This window comes from Corythoichthys intestinalis, chromosome 6 (assembly GCF_030265065.1).
Source record: "Corythoichthys intestinalis isolate RoL2023-P3 chromosome 6, ASM3026506v1, whole genome shotgun sequence".
Taxonomy (NCBI): domain Eukaryota; kingdom Metazoa; phylum Chordata; class Actinopteri; order Syngnathiformes; family Syngnathidae; genus Corythoichthys; species Corythoichthys intestinalis.
The window spans coordinates 49,851,661-49,878,322 of NC_080400.1; the positions used below are offsets into that span (position 1 = coordinate 49,851,661).

At 38.9% G+C, this 26,662-nt stretch overlaps 1 protein-coding gene across 2 annotated transcripts in view; it reads left to right on the top strand.

Annotated features, from left to right (window-relative positions):
• rasa2 (RAS p21 protein activator 2) overlaps positions 1-26,662 on the top strand; it is a 72,401-nt gene that overhangs the window by 22,458 nt on the left and 23,281 nt on the right. The window contains exons 3-13 of one of the 2 annotated variants that reach the window (XM_057839451.1): positions 7,897-8,000; positions 8,072-8,166; positions 9,489-9,565; positions 14,811-14,894; positions 17,208-17,280; positions 17,395-17,471; positions 17,932-18,033; positions 22,525-22,678; positions 22,885-23,033; positions 24,214-24,328; positions 24,438-24,512. In XM_057839451.1, the coding sequence (XP_057695434.1) occupies positions 7,897-8,000; positions 8,072-8,166; positions 9,489-9,565; positions 14,811-14,894; positions 17,208-17,280; positions 17,395-17,471; positions 17,932-18,033; positions 22,525-22,678; positions 22,885-23,033; positions 24,214-24,328; positions 24,438-24,512 (1,105 nt within the window). The remainder of the gene's footprint in view (positions 1-7,896; positions 8,001-8,071; positions 8,167-9,488; positions 9,566-14,810; positions 14,895-17,207; positions 17,281-17,394; positions 17,472-17,931; positions 18,034-22,524; positions 22,679-22,884; positions 23,034-24,213; positions 24,329-24,437; positions 24,513-26,662) is intronic. The other variant, XM_057839452.1, reaches the window with a different exon arrangement.

Consider the following 26,662-nt stretch of genomic DNA (forward strand, 5'->3'; position numbering starts at 1 on the left):
TCATTCCGGATAATTTTTCCTGATCATATACATTTTGGCAATGCATTAAGAAAAAAATGAATAAAACTCGGACGAATATATATACATTCAACATACAGTACATAAGTGCTGTATTTGTTTATTACGACAATAAATCCTCAAGATGGCATTTGAATTATTAACATTCTTTCTGTGAGAGGGATCCACGGATAGAAAGACTTGTGACTTTGTATATTGTGACTAAATATTGCCATCTAGTGTATTTGTTGAGCTTTCAGTAAATGATACTGTGGCCATCCCAAATGCATGATGGGAAGTGGAACCATGACTGTGCAACGTGCTACCAATTGCTATATCTTCTCTGCGTTGGGAAATTATATAAGGTGTAAAGACAATGATCAATTGCCCCCTTGCTTCCCCACATTACTTCCCATGATATTTCTAATCATAGGGAGAGGGATTGCAAGGCTTTAGCCAATTAAAAAAAAAGGCTCCAAAGGCTGCTAAAGTTCACTCTATCATTTTGCGCTGTCTTTTATCTCTCTATACAGGTAAAACAGCGTCATTACAGATTGAGCGCAACAATGAGTGAGAGGGTCATGCAGCGCATGCATTAACTGTGTTAAATATTTTAATGTGACACATTAAAAAAAAAAAAAAAAATTGCCACTGTTATCGGGATAAATTTGATAACCCTACCTTAAGCCTAATCTAAAGACTCTGGATGAGTGTAACATATTATGTCTGTGACGTTAAATACAATTAGAAAACGATTTAATTAAAATATACACTGTATGTATTAAAAAAAGGCATGGCCGATATTTTTTGGGCGATTCTGATACTTTGAAAATGACGTGATCGGAATCCCGATTGATCGGGACATCTCTAGCGGTAACACTACAAACGTGCAAAATAGTACAGAAATCTATGAAAACAAAGTATATTGGTTAAAAGAAGTCTTATTTCTAAAGACACTTCGTTTCCAGAAAATGTGGAATTCATTCCACCTGTGTAAATTTGATTGTATTGATGAGAGAAATAAGTACAGTACTCCCTTTAAAATGGTTAGTGTTTTTGCACTTTCTTGGAAAAAAATAAAATAAAAAAGCAGCTTAAGGGCAGCTTTTTGTTGTATGGGCATGTTTCCATCGTTCCTGTTGAATCATTAGGATATTTTAAATAAATAATGGACATACATTTGTTTGGCTACTTCATTAATTAGTAATGTACGACCAGTGTTGTTAATCTTACTGAAAAAAAGTAATTAATTATAGTTACAAATTACTTCTCCCAAAAAGTAATTGCGTTAGTAACTCAATTACCTGAATGTAAGAGTAATTAGTTACTTGGCAAAGTAATTGGTGATAATTACTTTTTTTTTTTTTCCCCCTTAAAAAAAAAAAAAAAAAAAAAAAACATTGGCCACACTATGTGAAGTTTTTTGTGAAGGTTTTTGGTACAATTGGCCCGAGCCCAATTCTTTACCCTAATTTACCCTTTACCCTGAATCAGCTGTTAAAAGTTGTTAAAATTGCACCCATTATTGCATTAGTTCCCTTCTCTCTACTTTCGACATATGAAAGTTTTAAAACTGTTTCATCATTTAAAGATAGATTCAAGTCAAGATTTTGCCGATTTAGAAGTATTTTAGATAAAAAGTTACTTAGGTTCGCTAGGAAGGTTCTCTACAACAGAGCCGTCCTAAAAAGTGTACTGCTTTAAGATGGCGGCTGTCTACTAACTCATTTCGTGCCATGTCTGTCATTTTGCATCTAGTTATATCTATGGACAGTACATGTGATATCTACCATGTCTACAATATCTACCATAACATGCGGGCGTAGTTTGTACTAGCTATCGGCTTCAACATGTATTATTGGAGCTACCTAGCATCGCGTTTGCTCGGCGTCACAACTTTCTTGCCTCCTCCCTACTTCTGCTCTGCTCTGTCGTCTCGGTGAGTCCGTCTCCCTCAGACTTTTCGACCAATATAGTAACGCATAGTAACGCATGCCTTTCCGTCCTCAGTAACGGTAACGGCGTTGCCAAGATGAGAAAAGTAATTAATTAGATTACCCACTACTGAAAAAAATAACGCCGTTAGTAACGCCGTTATATTGTAACGCCGTTAGTAACAACACTGTGTACGACGCATCGATAATCGTGATAACCGTGATCATCGTTCAGTAATCGAATCGTAGCACCCTGAATCGTAATCGAATCGAATCGTGGTGTGTCTAAGATGGCACACCCCTCGCCCTTGACTGTACAGACAAACAAACTTTCACACAATCACACCTATAGAGTATTTTTATAGTGTTCAATCAGCCTACCATGCATGTTTTTGGCCTGAGGGAGGGAACCGGAGCACCCGTAGAAAACAATAATATGAACCGGCTGATCATGGAGAACATTCAAACTCCACAGAGGGTGGCTGGAGCCCCAGATCATACCCCGGATCTTAGAACTGTGAGGCGGACGTGCTACCCACTCAACCGCCATTCTGCCCTCTGTGCATCATGTTTTAACGTGCACATCATAATTGAGTAAACCACAACTGATATTTCAGAAACCTGTTTTCATTTCAGAAAAAACTATTTGAACAGCAAACTACACTGCAAAATAATCCTGCAAACATGGGTCATTGGTTTAAAGCAAGATTAGTTTATTTGCACTTACAAAAAAATAAAATAGTTTTAACAAATCTGTAAAAATAATGTGGCAGAAATGAATACACCCCCATTAAAGCATTTGAGCAAAACCAGAAAAAAATCTACCTAAAAAGATTTCATCCAATGATTAATCTAATTATTATAGGCAGGTGTCGGGGAGACAGTGACTATAAAATGGATGCTGACCAGTGAGGAAACCCCTCAAACTCCATGCTCATATGTACCTCATACTTCAGCAATGGCACCACATGGACAAGAAATGTCTCAAGATCGAAGGAAGCAAATAATTTTTATGTACAGAAAGGGTGACGGGTACAAGAATAGCAAACCTTTTCATGTTAGTCAAAACACTGCCACAAAAGTGGTGCAGAGAGATGGTAAACAATCATCTCTGTTGACCGTCAAAAGAAGTTAACACCTTGAAAGGAGTGTCACCTGTTGAGAAAAGTAGGGGGGAAAAAACTAAGCCTAAGCCATGCAAGTTATCTGTAGTTGTATTGGTATTCACTTATGCACCAACATATTTTGAAATGGAAATTTTTAATGTTGTATTCTAGATTCTATCAACAACCAAAGTTTCATGGCACGAGTCAAGCAAGCATTGTATAAAACAAAATTTATGTTAAAATGGTAAAAAAAAGTGTTCTTTTATTGAGATGTTGATTAAAATTTAACTTTACAATGTGGTCTATTAGGATAATAATTAGTCAGACTCAATTAAGATGTGCTCTGCATGTGACTTCTAAATTATCTTCAATATTACTTTGTCGTATGAATAATTAATCCAGCAAATTGTTTAAGTGTGTTTGCTTAACCGACAATCGCCTGTCACAACAAGCTGTGTACTTGTTGTCTTAGTAGTGAGGTAGTTGTTTTGCCACGTTGAATTGGCCACAGATGCTTGGGCTCTTTGCTAACCACTTCATGGATTGTGGATCATGTAAAATAAATAAAAATCGCTATGACATTGCAAAGCCTGACTGCTCCGTGGACTGTCTGACACCAAGAGCATATTCGTTTTTTTGCCGCATTGTTTGTTTCTCTGTGTTCCTATTACAATACTCTGTTGTGTTTGATCCACCGCCACATAAATGTACACGTGAGGTACACTCCCCTCTCATCAGTGGTCATTAGATGTTTTTGTTCAGTGCCCCCCCCCCCCCCCCCCCAAATTCTTCTCTAGTAATATTATATTTAGTAGTCTTTGTTAGAGCTGGGCATCTGGCAAAAACATTTATTTGTGTAGCACAATTCGACACAAGGCAATTCAAAGTGCTTTACATCACATGAAGATCCACAGACTGATAAAATGATACTAATAATCACATTAAATAAAGAAAGACCATTGAAACAAATAGAAATAAAACTAGAAAATGAATCTTAAACAGGAGATAAAACGATTCATAAAAATTACATTAAATCATCAAGAGAGTTAAAAAAAAATTAATCGGAAATAGATATAAAAACAAAAAATGAATAAAAAGCACATAACTTGAAATTTCAAATATATAGGCAGTTATGAATATTAATGATAATTTAACATTTTATAATTTAAAGGAGTTGACAGTTTGAGCACGCTTCAGACCTTCAGATAACTTGTTCCAGAGGTGAGAAGGATAGTAGCTAAATGTTGCCTCACCCTGCTTAGTTCTTGTTCTTGAAACACCTAGCAGACCGGTTCCAGACAACCTTAGGGGTCTAGATGCTTCATAGGAGTCAAACAAATCAGGGATGTATTTTGATCCAAGGCCATTAGTGTTTTTCGACAACCAGTAGTATTTTATAGTCTATCATTTGACTCTGTGGAAGCCAGTGTAACAATTTTATTACCGGTGTGATATGGTCCAGTTTCCTTGTATTTGTAAGGACTCTGGCAGCAGCATTCTGTACGAGCTGCAGCTTCCTCACTGATTTTCAAGACCTGTAAATATACTGTACCATTGCATTAGTCCAATCTACTAAAAATTAATGGTTGGATAAGTTTTTACATGTCCCTTAATTCTGGCTGTCAATTTTTAGGTCTGAGTCAATAATTCTGCCAGGATTTCTGGCTTAATTTGTAGCTCTAAGAGACATTGTGCCAAGGTGCGTGCTGATCTTTCAGCCCCCCCCCCCCCCCCCCCCCCCCCCCCCAAAAAAAAAGATCACCTCTGGCTTCCCCACATTACGCTGGAGAAAATTATGGTGCATCCATTCATTGATTTGATGAATGCATTTAGTAAGGGAGACTTATAATCATGTGGGGACACTGAAATCTAGAATTGTGTGTCATCTGCATAGATGTGATGGGAGCTGTCATATTGTTCCATGATCTGAGCTACAGGAAGCATATTGATGCTAAATGAAAGTGGTCTGAGAATGGACCCTTGAGGGACCCCACATGTGAATTTGATTGACACAAAGAAACGTGCTCAAATAAATAAAATGTATTTTGGATCTCATTTTACCGGATGTGCAATTTTCTTTGTGTTAAGCCTTACAGTTGACCTCATTTAGAGTGTAAAATGCTGGAAAGTCGACAACTTTGGACTCTTTGAAGAACTGTTCAAAATCTGCCAATGTCCCTCTGATCACCAAGATCGCTCAAATTTGTTTCTCGACCTCAATCTTAACGTGCTACAGAAATTGCAATGTTTTCTCTTTAAATACCACCTTAAGCTTCAGCTTTACAGATAGCAAGTCTACCTTGTAGGTGTTGTGTGTTGTGACACATGGTGGTACAGGTCATCATCAATTATTATAAATTGATTTTCCGAATTTAAGCTGCTACTTCTTACCTTTGCTTTGAACCCTTCCGTTTCTAGTCCAGTGCATCTTATTCTTGGATTTTACAGGCTAATCTGCTTCTTTTATTTTGGTATACAGTGCCTTGCAAAAGTATTCGGCCCCCTTGAACCTTGCAACCTTTCGCCACATTTCAGGCTTCAAACATAAAGATATAAAATTTTAATTTTTTGTCAAGAATAAACAACAAGTGGGACACACTCGTGAAGTGGAACACAATTTATTGGATAATTTAAACTTTTTTAACAAATAAAAAACTGAAAAGTGGGGCGTGCAATATTATTCGGCCCCCTTGTGTTAATACTTTGTAGCGCCACCTTTTGCTCCAATTACAGCTGCAAGTCGCTTGGGGTAGGTTTCTATCAGTTTTGCACATCGAGAGACTGACATTCTTGCCCATTCTTCCTTGCAAAACAGCTCGAGCTCAGTGAGGTTGGATGGAGAGTGTTTGTGAACAGCAGTCTTCAGCTCTTTCCACAGATTCTCGATTGGATTCAGGTCTGGACTTTGACTTGGCCATTCTAACACCTGGATACGTTTATTTTTTAACCATTCCATTGTAGATTTGGCTTTATGTTTTGGATCATTGTCCTGTTGGAAGATAAATCTCAGTCCCAGTCTCAGGTCTTGTGCAGATACCAACAGGTTTTCTTCCAGAATGTTCCTGTATTTGGCTGCATCCATCTTCCCGTCAATTTTAACCATCTTCCCTGTCCCTGCTGAAGAAAATCAGGCCCAAACCATGATGCTGCCACCACCATGTTTGACAGTGGGGATGGTGTGTTCAGGGTGATGAGCTGTGTTGCTTTTACGCCAAAAATATCGTTTTGCATTGTGGCCAAAAAGTTCAATTTTGGTTTCATCTGACCAGAGCACCTTCTTCCACATGTTTGGTGTGTCTCCCAGGTGGCTTGTGGCAAACTTTGAACGAGACTTTTTATGGATATCTTTGAGAAATGGCTTTCTTCTTGCCACTCTTCCATAAAGGCCAGATTCGTGCAGTGTATGACTGATTGTTGTCCTATGGACAGACTCTCCCATCTCAGCTGTAGATCTCTGCAGTTCATCCAGAGTGATCATGGGCCTCTTGGCTGCATCTCTGATCAGTTTTCTCCTTGTTTGAGAAGAAAGTTTGGAAGGACGGCCGGGTCTTGGTAGATTTGCAGTGGTCTGATGCGCCTTCCATTTCAATATGATGGCTTGCACAGTGCTCCTTGAGATGTTTAAAGCTTGGGAAATCTTTTTGTATCCAAATCCGGCTTTAAACTTCTCCACAACAGTATCTCGGACCTGCCTGGTGTTTTCCTTGGTTTTCATAATGCTCTCTGCACTTTAAACAGAACCCTGAGACTATCACAGAGCAGGTGCATTTATACGGAGACTTGATTACACACAGGTGGATTCTATTTATCATCATCGGTCATTTAGGACAACATTGGATCATTCAGAGATCCTCACTGAACTTCTGGAGTGAGTTTGCTGCACTGAAAGTAAAGGGGCCGAATAATATTGCACGCCCCACCTTTCAGTTTTTTATTTGTTAAAAAAGTTTAAATTATCCAATAAATGTTGTTCCACTTCACGATTGTGTCCCACTTGTTGTTGATTCTTGACAAAAAAATTAAATTTCATATCTTTATGTTTGAAGCCTGAAATGTGGCGAAAGGTTGCAAGACTCAAGGGGGACGAATACTTTTGCAAGGCACTGTAAGTATTGCAATGGGGGGTGCCTGCGGATTGTATATGAATGAAAAAAAAATTGTAACGTTTGTGGGTGCGGCTATATAGTCAGGCACGCCTTATAGTCCAATGTTTACAGCTCCCAACAGAGAAAAAGCAATCCACCCGAAGTTGAGTCATGAATACTCCCTGCGTCATTCAGTTTCTGTTGAGTTTTTGACAATATGATTGTACATCAAGATTACAATGCGAATGAAACAATTTTACATAAAGCTTTGGTCAAAATCAACATTCGCCTCATAATTAGATGTTGTTGTTGTTTTTTTTTTTTGTTTTTGATTTTTTTGAATGAGCTAACATTTTGTTTGAATGCTACAGAAGAGGTTTATGGCCACTGGGAAAAAAAATTCCCCAAGATTCTGACTCTAAAGTCAGAATCTTGCCCTGGAGCGCTCACCAATATCCATGTCAGGTTCTCCTTTAGAATTGACAAGACAAAATTTAAGACAAAATTACTGGTAACATTGTCGCTGAAGTCTCAGCTGTACCACCTTATCATTTAAGATCAATTCTCCATAAAAAAAAATTATTTCATCACTATGCCCATTCTGTTTTTTTACTGGATTATGTTTGGTAAGTTAGATGAACAATATTATAAGGTGAAGTTTACAAGGCTACAAGCTCTAACAATTACATCTTTTTCTGCACACATTTGTACACATTCCATTTTAAGCCAACACTTATTCATGTTTTTAAATGAATTATTTGTGTTTACCACCAGCCCTTTCTACGGTGAGGACTTCTACTTTGAGATTCCACGGCCATTTCAGTGTTTATCATTTTATGTTTACGCCAAGAGTGTTTTCCAAAGGGATTTACCAGTTGGTAAGTCTATTCCTATTTTAGCTGTGAGACGTTTTTAGTTAAATGCATTATTATATATTTGGTCTTTTCAGGCAAGGTGTCAATTCGAAAAGATGACTTGTGTAAATATAAAGGGAAGGAGCACTGGTTTAGCCTTCAGCTTGTGGACCCAAACTCAGAGGTTCAGGTAAAAGTCTTTCTGGATGCCTTGTATTTAGCATTTCCTTAATGCACGTGTAACATTTCCACTACTATAATTGAAAAATCTTTGGTTTTAATTTGAACATAGCACTAAAGAACTGATAAAATTCCCTGCTTAGAACGGATACATCCTCCAGCATCTACATCAGGGGTGGGCAAACCGGTCCTCGAGGGCCGCAGTGGGTCCTGGTCTTTGTTCCAGCTGACCCAGCACTGATAGTTTAACCAATGAGGTTTCAGCAGAAATGAGAAGCACCTGACTGCAATCGACTGATTGCACGTGTAAATTAGCAGATTGGTGAAAAGGTGTCCTCTTATTGGGTTGCAACAAAAACCCGCATCCACTGCGGCCCTTTGTGGAATAGTTTGCCCACCCCTGATCTACATGCTGGAAGTTACTCGTTAGCAACATTTGCAAACATTTTATTAGTGAGGTTTATTGGTCTCTTGTCATTATATTTCTCACTTACCATTTTTGAGCAAGCCATTTTTTATTGTATGCTTACTTCTTTGTTTCTTTACGTCAAACTATTTTGGCTATGTACGACATCACTGATTCACTTAGCCACCTTCGGAGTGTTATTTTTTAATGCCTCCTCTTTGGATCTTTGTGCATGAAGCCTCATTGTAGTATTTGCTCAGTCAAATACCTATGACATTAAAATTTATATAAGGACAATTTTTACTTTTTAGTCATATTCACTGAAATAGGGCTTGAGTGAATGATTTCATTTGCTTGTAATTTACTTTTTTGAGTACTTATAGAGTGCTTAGAATGATGCAGGGCTTAAGTTCAATCATGCAATAAAAATACTGGTCACAACGTTGCTAGGAGCTGAATTGCAGAGACAGGTTGCATGTGTGTGGGCGTCTTGTTTGTCTCGCTCTCTCTCTTACTCACTCTGGCACTTCCGAAAGCCTTCACCACATCCGATCTTTGTGAATGGTGACAAAATCCACAGCTGTGGTGGTTATCACACACACTGTACCTCCTATAACCTTAAATGCTAGAATATAAAACAGAATATACTGTAGTGTTCTATAACAAGTTACACACAATAACGATTAATTTTAAAATGAGGCTGTAAGAATAGTGTTCACCAATTAGACTACTTTTAAAGCCATATTTTACTTCAAATATTATTACTGTGTTCTATCTGGTGTTGATACAAGTGACGTTTGAATAAAAATGTCCATTGTGTTTGATAGACTTAAATAGAATAACAATGAGTACTGTGCGCTGAACAGAGACAAAATCATAGATGATTTAACTTTTCACCAGCCACTCCTTGTCCTTTTATCTAACAGGGCAAGGTTCATCTGGAGATGAGACTGAATGAAGTGATTTCAGAGAATGGCTCAGTGGGTCAGCATTTACTTGTGCAGTGAGTATTTTGTAATCAACACATAAAGGCCATGTCCACACGTAGCAGTGTATTAGGCAAAAATAAGAACTTTTTAACGGTTTGGCCGATCATCCACACACACATGTAAACAAGGGTTCTTAAAAACTTTGTCCAAAGTGAAGATGTACAGATTCTGCATATGTGGCGCCATCATGTGGACACTCATAACCGAAGAGTCGACTGTGGAAACGTCACTGACTGGGACAAACTTTGTCCCGACGTCACACATGAGACCAATGTTTTCATTTGGAGTAAATAATACAGGGGCTTTTTTGCTTCCATTTAAATACAAACTATTGAAGAACACATGCGAAGGATGGGGGCATTATGGGCAATTAATTTTCGCGCATTGTTATGAATGTGGTTGGCTGTGGCTGTTTTTTTTTTTTTTTTTTCTACAAACGTGCTGGTGTAGACATAACTTTTTCCCGATTTATTAGGGCAGGATCTTCTTTTAAAAAAAAACTGCTAGGTATAGACATGGCCTAAGATTTGCAACCCTGTGTTGTTGTTGTTTTTTTGTGTGTGTTCCAACAATTAGACAACTTTCATAATATAATGATCTCCATCAAATATTTTTGTGGTTGTATTTTTGGAGGGGTGTACAGCTCTACTGCATCATACAGATCTACACCACTGAAAATAACCAATTTTCTCTTATAACATTTCTTTGGAACGCTGGGATAGGCTCCAGCACTTCCGCGACCCTCGTGAGGAAGAAGCGGCATGGAAAATGAATGAATGAATGAATGAACATTTCTTTGGATTAAAATCAGCAATAAATGTGGGTGCATGGTATAAATAGGTTACAAGAAAATTAACAATTTTTTTCACATTGGAAAACCCTAAAACTTGTGTTTAGATTTATCGAGGGTGGCCATGGTGCAGTTGGCAGTGCAGGTCATCAGTAGTTCGACTCCACCTCCAACTGCCTACTGTCAAATTGTTCTTGGGCAAGACACTCACTCCTAAAATGCTCTCAGTGGGCATGGCAGCAGCAGTGCCTACTGGTGTGTGTGAATGTGAGCCAGTAAAGTGCTTTGGGCACAGTAATGGTTACCACTTCACTTACCATTTGATTATTAATTCCAATATGGAATGTATTCAATATCACTGACTCAAATTCACTGGAATCTGTCTGTCTGTTGTCAAACTTTGTGGGAGGGTGCATCTTGGGTAGAAAGGAGTTTATATTGTTTAAGAGAGTGTTGAATAAATTACCTAAAAATTGGTAAAAATAAAAAAATGACATAAGAGACACAAAAAATGTTTTTTGTCTCAACCACCTGGCGTCACAGTTCAGGGTGTGCTTCCTGCCCATAGTTTAGCTGGGGGAGGCTCCAGCAACCCCACGACCCTCGTGGAGGATAAGCGGTACAGAAGATTGGGATTTGCTGCATTTTCTAGTTTGTTTTTGCGCGTTGAAGTGATCAAATATCACAATACACTGCACAACCAAAACTTTTAAATGCTTTTAAAAAAATAAAATAATAATAATAAACCTTTGTAGGTAGCATGAGGTTCCAGATGGCAGAAATGTCACAAGTTGATCTTCAAAACTATAAATAAATAAATATATAAAATTCAAGTAAAAAGACAAGTTAGTTAGCTTTTAGTTTTAAGAATAAAGTTAGCACTGCTGCTGAATGGGCATGAATAGCAATTCTATTTTTGTTAAGATAAAGGATCAAATCAGATGCAAAAGTATAATCCTTGTGATATATATAATGAACACTCAGTCTATTTTGCGCGAGCAATTGTGTTGTAAAAACAGTGAAAAATTGAACATAATTGTGTTAATTTTGAAGCTGATCAAATATCATGAACATGTCATAGTGTGGTACTTAGCCTGGGTCAGATTTTTTTTTTTTTTTTTTAATTCTGTAAATCTGCTATATCTCGTGTGCCGTTCATCTCCTTTCAATCCAAATTCATTTGTTTTACAAATTAATTTAGAACAACAACAAAATCCACAACTGTTGACTTTTGCTAATATTTTTCCACAACATACTAAAAAAATCTTTACAACTTGTCTTGATTTAAACATGTAATCACATGGGAGAGCGATCGGCTCGGACCATAGAATAAAATATGTAAAGTATAAAGTATGTTTTTGTTGGTGCTTATTCAATTATTACTTAGTTTGCACTGTCATTCATAATTGGTGAGCAGGGCAATGTGGAGGAAGCGTGGTACTTGGGCAGGAAGTCTTCAAGCTCTGTGATTTTCTGTTGTCATTCTTTTCTCACTCAGTTTCTTTGGTTTAACTGTCACCTGTTTACTGCAAGTTGTCCAATGAACTGATGTATTGATGAATGCAGGTGTGAAATAAGAATGTTTTAGCTCATAAACTGTTGCATCTGCATTCTGTCACAGTGTGACTAATCACTTGAGATCATCACAGAGGACAATAAATAGTGTGGCGGACTTAGAAATTGACAAAGAACACTTCAGGGAATATTGTCATGGCGCCGAGGAAAATTGTGCACAAACAACCTGGCCTTCTCTTGACATGTCTTCCCTTCTGGCCTCACTTAGTGCAGGCATTCTTACTCCCCAGTGACCTTTGCTTAGCAGCCACATCCTGTTTAGGGTTCCTACAGTGTCTGTTTGTTTTTACCTAAAACACCTTTGAAAGTAGTCATGGTCCCTGAGCACCAAAAAACATACATAAGGGTACACACTACCACTTTGTCAATTATTATGTTTTTTTTAAATCTATATAATAAATACAATTTACATTCTAAGTAACTGAATACAATGAGGACAATATTTGATCAATGCAGGTTTCAATTTTTATACTATTTGTGTTTTAAGTACATCTATTCCATGGGGGCCAAACTTGTCTTTGTTGCGGGCCATATCGTTGTATGGTTTTCTTTGGAGGGCCATTATGTCTGCCAACCCATTATGGTATATACAGTATTAGCGATGATCTGATCACCTGTTTAGAAATCGGGCCGATCGCAGCAGTTTTTCGGAGGACTGGAATCTGGTGAAAAGTATAGACAAGTTTCCGGAGCGAAACGGGCGGCGCCATCTTGGAAAATTTCTGCTTTGAACTTCCAGTTCAGAAAAAACCTCATGAGTTGCGGTTGAAGTAAGCAGCGTGTTGACGAAGTTAAAACTGCAAAATCAAACCAGAGGAACCATCGGAATCTCCAAAAATGGATTCAGCACGATGTAGACAAGACTGCGAGATGTTCTGTGCGTGAACTCTTATCACTTCTTCGATCATTCGTGGAGAAAATTATAACAACCTGTCAGCCTGTGTTGACTTGAGGTGTAGATTGATACGCCGGCCCCTTGAGTGATGAAAATGAGGTAACATTACAAATAATGTTACATTTGTCCAATGCAGAAGGGCTGACACGGATTTTGTTGTTACAAGGAAATAGTACAAGGTATGTACATATAAACAAAAATAGTATGTATTTTCTAGATATTGATCGCAATAAAACATTTTGACATGATTCAATTTCTTGTTTTAAAACGATTTGTGCGTGCGCAAAAACGGTCAATAAATTACAATTTATAAAATTATGAGAAAAAAAATAGCAAAAGAGAATGTGTTCTCAGACAGCACAGCTCCTGAGCGTTGCCAAACTTACGACATTAAACTCCACACATTACAGAGACCATTAGCGGGCACCTGACGGGCTTTCTCCCACTGTCCTTGGTAATTCCAGCTCCAATAGCGTCTCTTAAAGTTGCTGCAGTTTAAAAGCTCGTAGTTGGATCTTGGGATCAAGCTGACGGTCTGCCGTAAGGCAAACCACCATCTATCCTAGTCCCAGCTTTTCTGCCGCTCCTGCCGGGTAGAAAGACATAGTCTCGATATATGCCCATCAACAACCAGTAAGTGTTGCTGTGACGCACATCAACTTATCTTTCCCTGCCTAACAGCATTTTCCACCTGCTAACAAATAAACAAAAAACTTGTAACACTTGCATTAATGCATTGACATAATTGTGTCATGCTACACGTACTGATTAGCAACAGTCTGGCAGCAGATACAGTAATTGTCGTAAATAATATTAAAGATCACCATAATTACAATCATCATCGTAATAACGATATCAAAGACAATAAGTCGTTTCATGCGCAAGATTTTAGCTTTAGTATTTTTTTGAGCAAATGCTGGGATAGGAAGAACATACCTTCCATAACACAGCGGCAACATCGCGACAAAAACACCCAGTCTTTGTAGTGGCACGAGCTGCCTTCATGAACATGTTGTCCTCCCCTGTCGTGATGATGGCAGATGGATGCGGTATTTCCAAATTGTCTTTTTTAAGGGATTTTGATGAGTAATTTTACTCCACTGTTGTTTTGGATGGAGGAATTCTGAAACGGAAGTTACTTGCAGACATGCGGAAGTACCTCGGAAAGGTTTTTAATTAAAAAAATATATATTTGTTTTTCTGCTTCATGCTCGTACTGCTGCTTTTTTTGGTCAGCAGTGCAGCTGGAATTTGCTAGTTAAAGTTAACAATGATTGGCATGTATGTAGCTTTGATCTGGCAAGTGAGGGCTCTGTAGCGCTACAATCAAAGGCACAAATGTGTCAATCTTCGTTGTCTTGAGGCTGTAATCGGTAGCGTCAGCGTCAAAGCGTGAGTGAATTTGAGTGGACTCACTCATATGAATTATATGAATGTTATGAAGAGTGATTCAAAAATATGGCGTTAAAGGTGATTCAATGAAAAATGTGGGTGTGCCTACATTTTGTGGTGGTGCACTTTATGAAAACAAGTTGGGCGCAGCAGTGCAACCAATGCAAAAAGTAAGTGTGGAGCCTTGGCAATTTATATCGCAATGTTAATTTTTTCCAATATCCATCAGGCCTGAGTTTATAAAAATGTTACCAATTACATCGGGGGGGGGGGGGGGGGGGGGGCTGTGTGAATACTTGCCAAGCATTGCAATGACGGATATTCCAAATATAAAAGAAAAAAAGAAAAAAGAAAATTGGACCAAAAGAAGCTTGCAGTCATAGAGCAAAGTGTTAGTGTTAGTAAATAAGAGGTCACTTCTGATGTTCTCATATCATTCCTTACTGCATAATGGCTTTTTAAAATCCCGTATAATGTGTTAAGATAGTAGTCAATAGACAGTTTATTTATTTAATTGGGTAGCTAATGTATAATTGGGTAGCTAATGTTTTTTTTTTTTTTTTTTTTTTTAACAATTGGCCCTGCATTTTCTTTGTCTTATCTGCAGAATAATAGAGTGCCAGGGATTGCCACTTATTAGTGGGCAGATCTGTGACCCGTATGCCACAGTGTCACTCGTTGGACCAGCCAGGTAACGTTTAGCAAAATTGTGCTGTAAGAGCCATCTTTTCACAATTTTGAAATTGTTACATGCTTAATGAACTGTGACATGTTTTGTGAAAATACTGTGGATCCAGAATTTCCAAACACCTCTCCTCTTTTTTGTGAATGTAAAATTGATGAGTGTGTTTTATATTACAGTATATGTTCTATTCAGATTGTGTAAGGAAGGTAATACTATATTGCCAGGGGTGCACATAAGTGGTCCGCATGCGCGCATGCGTACTGGACGTAGACAAATGCGTTGGCCCTCAACAGCTTCAATACGCTTTTGCGTACCGATGGCTGACCACTGTATTTGCGGCGGACACGAGAAAATCTATTCTCAAAATGTCAAAGAGGCAGGTCCCACTGAATAATTATTAACGTGTTCCCCCACACCCGTCAAAAGACAGACAGACGACCAGTGTTGTTAATAACGGCGTTAGAATATAACGGCGTTACTAACGGCGTTATTTTTTTCAGTAATGAGTAATCTAATTAATTGCTTTTCTTATCTTGGCAACGCCGTTACCGTTACTGAGGCGGGAAAGGCGTGCGTTACTAACGGCGTTATTTTTTTCAGTAATGAGTAATCTAATTAATTGCTTTTCTTATCTTGGCAACGCCGTTACCGTTACTGAGGCGGGAAAGGCGTGCGTTACTATGCTACTAAGTTGGTTGAATAAAAAACAGTCTGAGAGAAACAGACTCACGGAGACGAGAGAGCAGAGCAGGAGTGGGGAAGACGCCGTTGCAACCGCGATGCTAGGTGGCTCCAATAATACCTGACTGTAGCCATAGCTAGTAGATATCATATTATAGAACTAGATGCAATTGACAGACACAGCTGCATTGGCAACATGTTTTAATGACTACATGCGTTAGTAAACAGCCGCCATCTTAAAGCAGTAGACCTCTCAAGAAGGCTCTGATGTAGAGATCCTTCATAGCGATCCTAAGTAACTTTTTTTTTTTTTTTTTTAATCTAAAATGCTCCTAAATCGGCAAAATCTTAAATATATCTTTAAATGATGAAACAGTTTTAAAACTTACACATGTTTAAAGTAGACTGAAGGGAACTAATGAAATAACGGGAGCAATTTTACCAACTTTAACGGTTGATTCACAACTTTAAATGACTTCCACACATAGCAAAGGTTACTATCTAGTTATTGCAATACCCTTGTGTCTAGTTAAGTGGAGGGTAAAGAATTGGGCTAGGGCCAATTGTCCCCCAAACCCTTTAAACTTCACATTGCGTGACCTGTTTTTGTTTTGTTTGTTTTTTGGGGGAGAAAAAAAAGAAAATTACCACTAGTTACTTTTCCAAGTAACTAATTACTCTAACATTCAGGTAAATGAGTTACTAACACAATTACTTTTTGGGAGAAGTACTTTGTAACTGTAATTAATTACTTTTTTAAAGTAAAATTAACAACACTGCAGACAGAGACGTCACCAGAGCTACCAAAAAAAAGGACTTTTGCTGAAAAGTGGCTGCAGGAGGTACCATGGCTAGAAGCAAATGAAGCTCTCATGGAAATGTGGTGCTAAACTTGCCGTGAGAATCTCAATGTCGCTGATAAGAGCAGCGCATTTTATGTAGGGTCAAAGAATTTCAGCCATCCAAACTTTGAAAATCACGAAAAAAACAGTGAGCATGATGGCAATTAAGCAAACTATCGATGCCAGACAGGACCCTACTCGCCCTATGGACAAGTGGCGGAATAAAATTAATAAAGAACAGCGCCATGCACTGACAAACGTGTTTTTGCTCGCATTTCACAAAGCTAAACATGCACGTTCAATGAGCTCTTAAGAGGTGGACATCCCACTTTTACAATGGCTTGGAGTTAATGTGGGAGGCAAAAAAAATATGCGTACCCCTGTATATGTCTTTACATTTCACTTCAGAGTAATGGCAATTTTGTTGTGCCAGTTGATGTTAATCAAGTGTTAATGGTTAATAAAATTAATTTAAGGTAATTGGCTCCAAGTAAAGCTTGTCATAATTTTATCGCATCAGGCGGGTCGGCTCTCAAGCTCAATGAGGACCAAGTCGCATCTCCAGGTCCTCCTCTGAGAACCTGGGCAAAAAAATTATGTGCACACCTGTATATTGCATATGTCTGTCTTGCTTTGTGTGAAAATTTGGAGATTTGAAGACACTTGAGACTCAATTGTCTTCATCTTATCTCAAAGTGTTTCACAGAAAGTAAAAGATCTTAAAAATACAGTCTTAAAAATCAGGAAACATGTTTTTATTTTCATGACATGATTTTCATGTAACATTTTTCTTCAGATCTGACCAAAAGAAAACAAAAGTCAAGAAGAAAACCAGCAACCCTCTTTTTGAAGAGACTTTCTTCTTTGAGGTAAATTTGGAAACTTTTGCAACACAGTCCCATTTCAGGTTTGCAATGTTCCATCTACAATGTTATTAATAAATGAATAAGTTTATGTTTCATAAAAAGCATTTTAATCTTCAGATTACACGGTCTAGCAGCTACTCCAAAAAGTCGCATTTCCAAGTGGAGGAAGAAGACATCGAAAAGCTAGAGATCAAGTTAGTTTGTTTTCATCCTATCTTTATGTTTGTATGTCCTTTCAAACTAAAAGATATCCTATCAAATATTTTACAAATATGAAACTAGTACAAAAAGAGAATTTGTATCGAGTATGTACTGTGCTGATAGAGAGCCTTGGTTTCTGGTTAAGGATATGTGGGGCTTCAGTCCAGTGGACCCATAGAACACAGGGTAAAAGGTAAACCTTTATGCATGGTTTTAAGGTTTGGATTTGAAGTGGTACTGCTGCATGATTAGATGATTGGGCTTTATGAACAAAGACAAAAAGCACCATTGAAACCACCACTAAAATTTGAATAATCAATCATTTTTAAGTATCCTTTAGAAATTTTTGGTTTTTGTTGGTTGTGCATTCCTGGTGAAGACCTTGCTTCATTTGCCTGTAATGTACTTATATGTATGTTATATGTCACATCCTTTACTCTTGTAACTTTACAGAGTTGATCTGTGGAATAATGAAAATCTGGCCCAAGATGTGTTTTTGGGGGAAACACGGGTGCCTGTCAAGATACTGCAAAATAATCACATCCACAAAGCGTGGTAAGAATGAAGCAGAACAAATGCACTTTACATGTTTAAAGGCTTGATGTGTTTTTATATTCCGCTGTTTTGAATATCAGAGATGATATACTAGTATATACTGAGGACCAGGAAAAATATACCATTTGAAAAAGAATTTTGATTCCTTTTTTAAAGAACCCAATGATAGTTTAGTGACAAATACAGGTTATGTGTGGGATCTTAAAAAGTAAAAAAAAAAAAAGTTTTAAATCCAATCATTTGAATTTAAGGCCTTGTCTAAAATTTTCCTAAAATCTCATAAAAGGTCTTGAATGCCATTTTGAAAGGTCTAAAAAAATTATTAACATTACTTTTATTTAGAACATGCATAAATGATAGTCTCGCTTTTAAAGACCAAATGTGAAGTCATTTCATAAAATGCCAAATAGTCACAATTAAAGTAATTAAACATTGTCCAACAAATAAAGCATGAAAAAATAATTTATATGTTGTATAGTTGACAAAATAATCGCGTTTCCGAAGTTCGAGCCTGAAAGGGGATTCAAACCCGGAAGTGACACATCACACCGAGAACAGCGATGACAGCGCTTCATACGGCCGCCATACAAAGCCCTTCAAACAATGATTCAAACAGCGATATAAGCGACAGATCAAGCACAAGTGAGGAGATCCATAATTACTATAATTTCGCTTGCTAATTTCCATTAGCCGTTCTGGGGTTCCTGTCTATCCGTCCTGGGAGTGGATCTCTCCTGACTGTGGTACTCCCCAAGGTTTCTCATTTTTCTCCCAATTGACTCTGGAGTTTTTGGAGTTTTTCCTTGCCGGCATGGAGGGTCTTAAGGATAGGGGATACCCAGGACTTGAACTGTATCTATTCATCTTTGTTGATTCATTTCTAATTGTGTATCATATTGCCTCTGTAAAGTCCTTTGAGACCTCTGTTGTGATTAAAGGCTATACAAATAAAATTGAATTGAATTGAATCCAAGTTTTTGAAGAGTTGGAGGAGGAGGTTGGAATTTTATGTTGGCCTGTACATGTATTAGCCATACTCTAATAAGGATGCAAACAATGTGCCCAGACTACCTGACATGGAATGGAGACAAGACCCATCGAGGTTACAAGATTGGTAAGATATAGGCTGTTATTATTTTTATGATTTGAAGCATGTCACGTAAATAAACCACCTACTTTTGCCTAAGGACAAAAGAAAAGTTTTGACAAATCCCCGATCGTGTTGTGGAATGAGTGGTGGAGGCTAGCGACGTTAGCTTTTATTTGCCTGGCGTGTTTCGGCGAACACTTCCGCCTTCGGACCCTCTGACGGGGGCGGGGGTGTTCGCCGAGGCATGTCAGGTGGATAAACCACCTACTATTGCCTGGGATAAAAGAAAAGTTTTGACGAATGCCCGATCGTGTTGTGGAATGAATGGTGGAGGCTAACGACGTTAGCTTTTGTTTGCCTGACGTGTTTCAGCGAACACTTCCGCTTTCGGACCCTCTGACGGGGGTGGGGGTGTTCGCCGAAGATTGTCAGGTAAATAAACCACCTACTATTGCCTGGGATAAAAGAAAAGTTATGACGAATTTATAAGTGTAGGCAAAATTAACTCAATACAACTATGATCGGGGATTGCCACGAGTTTGCTTCTGCTGTTTATTCCAAAACACGATCGGGGTTTTGCCTCGAGTTACCTTTCAGCTAGCGTCGCTACCTTCTGCTGTTCATTCCACAACAGTTGGCAGCTCTGCTTTGACAAAGTCATCAGTCATCTATCCAAAAATCACACTTTTTTGCAAATCCTTGATCATAAGCAGACCAGTTGAGGAAGCAGGCATCTTCGAAGTGTTTGTGGCAGAGAACACTACTCGATGATGGTGTGAAATTAATTCGTTTTGTGCGAACGAAAGATGTCCATTTACGTGCCCTGCTATCCTTTGGCCACTCATACAACTTTTCTTTAAATTGAAAACAATACATCGCCACACACCGCCGTGGCATTTTATCGAGAAGCAATGCAACAATACTGTTCTATGACGGACTTCCCTCGCAGTTCTCGGTGTGACGTAATTTCCGAAGATTGTCGGGAAAAAATCCGAAGATTTTCGTTGTCAAGGGCGTTGCTATGGGTTAAACAAAGAATCTGGAAGGGTTGCGTTTAAAATAATAACGAAAAAATGCTTATAATTGTTTAGCCATTGATATTATTCAAAAACATGGTTGGCCAACCTTACTTCAGATTTGGTCTTTAAATGTTTCAATTTTTGAGGACACTATAACGCAACTACAAAGCGGAACTGCCTGTGCTGCTTGGTCAGAATTTATCGAACGCAAGCAGGTTTTGCTGTGCGTCCACAGTTGCGTGTTGAAAGCGTAGTTAGCATAGTTATCGAGAAGAAAACTAAACAGAACCAATTTGCAGTAGTTACATACATGGGTAAGTGCAAATTTAATGATTTGTTGCTTGAGAATGTAAAGCTAGCGCATATTTGAAGCCTGTGGAGGGAAACTTGAATTAAGCACACTGGACTTTGTGCAATAAAATTATACAATTTGAAACATTGGGTATCAAGGCATTGGAATTCCATTGCAAATCTGAAAAGTACAAGGCCGTCATAAAATGCCAGCAGCAAACGCTTTTTGTGATTCACATGTTTGTTCACAAAAGGGAAAGTTTTTTTTGTTGGTGTTTTTGGTTGGGTTTGTATCGCAGTGTGAAAGAGATAAATTCATATACTTTGCAAGTGATTCCAGGCCTCCAATTTTCCTTTAAATCTTTTATACGTTTTTTGTCGGTATCAATGTGAAGTGGGTCTTAAATTTTATTCATTATGGTCTTAAAAAAGTCTTAAATTTGGCTTGTATAACCTTGCAGAGACTGTAATACAGCTGTTACCAAAAGATCATGAAGGTTATCAACGGTGCTGTCACACCTATCATCTTTAATCCAGTTAAAAATAATGGTAATGCAATTGACCAAATGTTTTTGTGTGTTTTGTTTTCTGACGTTAGCAGATTGTTTTCCTCTTGGAGATGCCTGTGTGGCAGCCAGCCAGGCAGGTTGTTTTTAGCATGGGGTTTTGATAGTTGCTGTCATATTTTTGGGATCAAAGCGCCGTTCCGGCGCTGAATCTCTTACCAGAACACCGTTCCGGCCCACTTTCACACCTGCCTACAAATCCAATGAATCATCAATTTTAGGCTCATCGGACTATAAGGCGCACATGACTATAAGCCGCCACCCACCAATTTGACACGAAAACGGCATTCGTTCATAGATAAGCCGCACCGGAATATAAAACACAGATATCCTCACTGTATTATGGGCTATTTACAGCAAAAGATATCAACCGGTAACACTTTATTTGACAGCGGCATTATACGACTGTCATATGACAGTTATAATTATGACATGACACTGTCATGAGCATTAATAATCATGACAGATGTCATTTAGTGTCATTCGGAAAATTACCTCACTTTTGAATGGATGTAAAAAAAGATCCGAGCTGGACATAAATTAAGTTGGTGATAAAATTTTCCACATGTCACCTTATGACTGTCTTGTGAAAGTCTTATGATGCCACTGTCAAATAAAGTGTACCTATTAACACAAATAAATCAACAAATAAGCCGCAGGATTCAAAATGAGGGGGAAGAAGTAGCATTTTATAGTCCGAAAATTATGGTAGTCTATTTTGTAAACTCTTAAAACAAATGGTTAAAAATTAAGATTGTACTCATCTATTAGAAAGTGAATGCTACACAAGCTTAGTTTTAACATGGCTGGGTTGTTGTTTTTTAAAACTAAATTCACTTACAATACTGTAAATGTGCAAACCAATCAGTCCAACACTAGAGTAAATGTTTTTTAATAATAAATTTATTCTCACAGAAAGTGTTTGCAAATCTGAATAACAAAAATACTCTTAAAAGAATGAAAGATAATCTTAATGGAATGACAACCTGTTTGTTACAGATGACACCGACAGATGTACGATTTATAGCGCACAAAGTTTATGAATCACGTTATTTTGTAACATTAAAAAAAAAAAAAACATTCAGGAGTAGCTATTATCAAATATCTGGTATAGCTGCGTTAATTCCCTGTAAATCACAATTTTCTGTATTAGATAAGCGGAACGGACAATGAATGGATGAATAATCCTTTCATTTTCAGACAGATGGGCAGTTCATCACTCACTTTTTGGACAGAGTTGGTGTTTTGACTGCGTAAATCATATTGCATAATGATTCATGTGCCAAGAATGTTGATACAGAGCACATTCTGCGTATGTCCGAGTGTGATGAATCCGATTAGTTATATCTCACACAGTCTCTAGTTTCAACCTGTTTTTTGTTGGTGGGTGTGGCTGATTTTTGTCTTGAAAGTGCTTGTGTTAGTATACGTATTTGCCGATGTAATGCACAGGCGATTTAAAAGTAGTACGCTGGTTTGTTGTCAGATTACGACATAAAAAAAATTAAGACTCTGATTTTATCAGGTATCTTCTTCAACCTAAAGGGAACGGAAACAAGTCAAAATCTGATGATTTGGGATCCTTGCGTTTAAAGTTGGCCTACATAGAAGACACAGTGCTGCCATCTGCCTGCTACATTCCAATCTGCAACTTGCTGCTTAAATCCCCTGACGTTAAGGTAGAATACTTCATAATTTCTACCACAGTTTTGTGAAATACGTTTCTGCAACTTGACATAATATGATCACTGCTTTTATTTCCTTGAATGTTAGACAGTATCCATTTCTCCACCACTCCCCTTTCCCACAGACATGCCCATAAAGTCAAATCAGTGTATTTCCATTATTCTCCCACTCACCTTAACTTTTGCTTCCATCTTGGCAGCCTATCTCTGCCTCAGCAGCGCACATCCTTGGGGACATTTGCAGAGAGCGATACGAGGCCGTTCTGCCCATGGTTCGGTTGCTGTTGCATCACAACCGCTTTTTGCCTTTTGTCTCTGCTGTGGCAGCGTTGGAGTTGGACAACACTCAGTGAGAACTTGGCACACTTACGGCACAAATACACAATATTGTCATTGAAACCATGATTAATGATGCATTGCATTTGTACTGCTTAATATTTTCTTTTTCTAAATGCGATTTTATGCTAGTCATTTCCCTTATAATTAACTACAGTGGTACCTCTACATACGAAGTTAATTCGTTCCATGACCTTGTTTGTAAGTTGAAATGGTCGTATGTCAAGCAGGATTTTCCCATAAAATACATTATAATTCCATTAATTCGTTCAACAGCCCAAAAACCTACACTAAATCCTCAATAAATACTGCTGTTACGATTGCAAATAGCAATTACAAAGAGCAAAACAAATAAATTATTAATAAAAATCTGAATAATAATAATAATATAATATTAGTAATAATGATAATAATACGTATAATAATGTAACAAATAGGGTTCTAATGTGGCAAACTTTTTTTGCTGTACCTGAGCGCACCGCGGGGCTAACGTGACAATGAGCAAGAGTTTACTTTCTGTTCTGATGCTGGCGTCCGATGCTGTCACAAAAGATGATGGAATAAATGATTAGAAACCTGATGAAGCTGGCGATTTCTTTGGCGATGTTACTACAATAAGAATTGTCACCTTAACTCTTTAGACTGGCGAACGGAGGAGGACCGCCGGTCGAGATCGACATTTCACGGCCCTGTTGTCGACCCAGTTCATGGATGCACACACCATGCTTATATTTTGCTATCATTTACATCTTCATTTCAATGGTAAACTTCACCTTTTCTGTTTTTCTCCACCTGCACTAACCTTTTTGTATCCAGTGTTGATTTCTCTCACAAGAAAATCAGCCACGCGTCCGTCTTCCAGTAAAACAAAGAAACTGCGGCGCTGTCAAATATCGTCGTATTTCGAACATGTCGTCGGATGTACTAGAGAAACAAATGCCGAATCAAATTTTACGTTGGATGTCGAAAAGGTCGTGTCTCGAAGCGCTCGTATGTCGAGGTACCACTGTATACTGTATTTTAACACTGTTTTATAGGCTTCATAATTACAATGGAAAATCTGAGTCAAGTTTTTGAAAGCTTTACTTTTCTAGATGAACTTTCATTAATCAATCCAAACCGATGGAAAATAATGATCTTCTAGCAAACAATGGAAAGCGGTCAAATAACTTTTACAACTTTTGTCTGAACAGGGAGGCTAACACTATCTTCCGTGGCAACTCACTGGCAACACGCTGCATTGATGACATGATGAAGATTGTGGGGAAAAATTACCTTGCTGTTACCCTGAAGCCTGTTATAGATGAGGTATGAGTACTCTGTGTGGTTACTCAGTTTACAATTGTCATTATTTATTTAGATTGCAGCTTTAAATAGCTGTCTGACTGTTTTGTTACAATGTCTGTCTTTGTCATAGATCTGTGAATCCAACAAATCGTGTGAGATTGACCCCAATAAACTAAAAGAGGGAGATAATGTAGAGGTCAACAAGGTAAATACATTGTCAAGGGACTTTGTGACTAGTTCCAGATATTTGTTTGCAGCTAATGAGCATTAGTGCCAAACTAGTACAACACGTATGATAATAAAACAAATGTATTTTACAAGATTGAGACTAAAGTAATCATTTTAGCATAAACATTTTTGGTCTGTTAATTCTAATTGGACCAGCAGAACGGCCTGCCTGATCTGAACCAAAGTGGTGTTCAGTTATTTGATTTCTGTGCTACCTACAGTTTGGCCATAACGAACACCATGTTCGAACATAAGGATGTTCATAGATGCACATGGCACCAGGACACCTTAGGCCGCCGGTCGATGATCGATTTTTGTAGTCGTATCATCAGGCCTGCGGCCGTATGTTCTGGACAACCCGGGTAGAGAGGAGCAGAGCTGTCAACTGACCACCACCTGGTTGTGAGTTGGATGAGATGGCAGGGGAAAAAGCCATGCAGACCTGGTGGGCCTAAACGAATAGTGAGGGTCTGCTGGGAACGCTTGGCGGAGGAACCTATCTGACTGATTTTCAACTCGCATCTCTGGCAGAGCTTCAACCGCGTTTCGGGGGCAGTGGGGAACATTGAGTATGAATGGGCTTTGTTTCGCTGTGCCATTGTCGAGGCGGCTGCTGAGAGCTGTGGCCGCAAAGTAGCTGGGACCAGTCGTGGTGGTAACCCTCTAACCAGATGGTGGACACCGGCGGTGAGGGGGGCCATCAGGCTGAAGAAGGAGGCCTACAGGGCATCGTTGGCCTGTTGGTCTCCTGAGACAGCTCAGCGGTACCGGCCGGCCAAGCGGAGTGCAGCTGTGGCAGTCGCTGAGGCAAAAACTGGGAGGAGTTCGGTGAGGCTATGGAGGAAGACTATTGATCGGCTCCAAAACGGTTCTGGCGAACCGTCTAGTGCCTCAGGGGGGGAAGGCAGCATCCCCCCCACTGTACAGGGAGCTACTGACTTCAACTGAGGACATTGTCGGGCGGTGGAAGGAATACTTTGAGGACCTCCTTAATTCCGCTAACACTAGTTCCATGGAGGAAACAGAGCCGTGGGACCTGGGGTTGGTCGGGTCAATCACTGGGGCAGAAGTCGCCAAAGAAGTGAAATTACTCCGTTTCGGCGGAGCTTCGGGGATTGACGAAATCCGCCCTGCGTATCTAAAGGCTTTGGATGTTGCAGGGCAGTCTTGGTTGATGCGCCTGTGCAACATTGCGTGGCCATCAGGGGTAGTGCCTTTGGAATGGCAAACTGGGTGATGATCCCTAGCTTTAAGAAAGGCGACCAGAGGGTGTGTTCCAACTACAGTGGGGAGAACAAGTATTTGATACACTGCCGATTTTGCTGGTTTTCCCACTTGCAAAGCTCCAAACACGACGAGGCGAGTTTAGACCAAAAAGTTCCATTGCTATTTTGGATCATCCAGATGGTCAGTGGCAAACTTCAGATGTGTCTGGACATGCACTGGCTTTAGCAGCGGGACCTTGCGTTCGCTGTAGGATTTTAATCCATGACGGCGTAATGTGTTTCCGATGGTTTTCTTCAAGACTGTGGTTCCAGCTCTCTTCAGGTCATTGACCAGGTCCTGCCGTGTAGTTCTGGGCTGATCCCTCACCTTCCTCATGATCAGTGATGCCCCACGAGGTCAGATCTTGCATGGAGCCCTAGAACGAGGCAGATTGACCGTCAACTTGAACTTCTTCTATTTTCTAATAATCGCTCCAACAGTTGTTACCTTCTCACCAAGCTGCTTGTTTATTTTCCTGTAGCCCATCTCAGGCTCGTGCAGGTCTATTATTTTTTCCCCGATGTCCTTACACAGCTCTTTGGTCTTGGCCATTGTGGAGAGGTTGGAGTTTGTTTGTTTGAGCATGTGAACAGGTGTCTTTTATACAGGTAACAAGTTCAAACAGGTGCAGTTACTTCCGGTAATGAGTGGAGAACAAGAGGGGTTCTTAAAAAAGAACTAAGAGCCGAAATATTTACTAGTTGGTAATGTATCAAATACTTATTTCATGCAGTTAAATACAAATGTATTATTTAAAAATTATACAATGTGATTTTCTGGATTTTTGTTTTAGATTCCGTCCCTCACAGTTGAAGAGAACTTATGATACAAATTACAGACCTCTACATGGCTTGCAAGTGG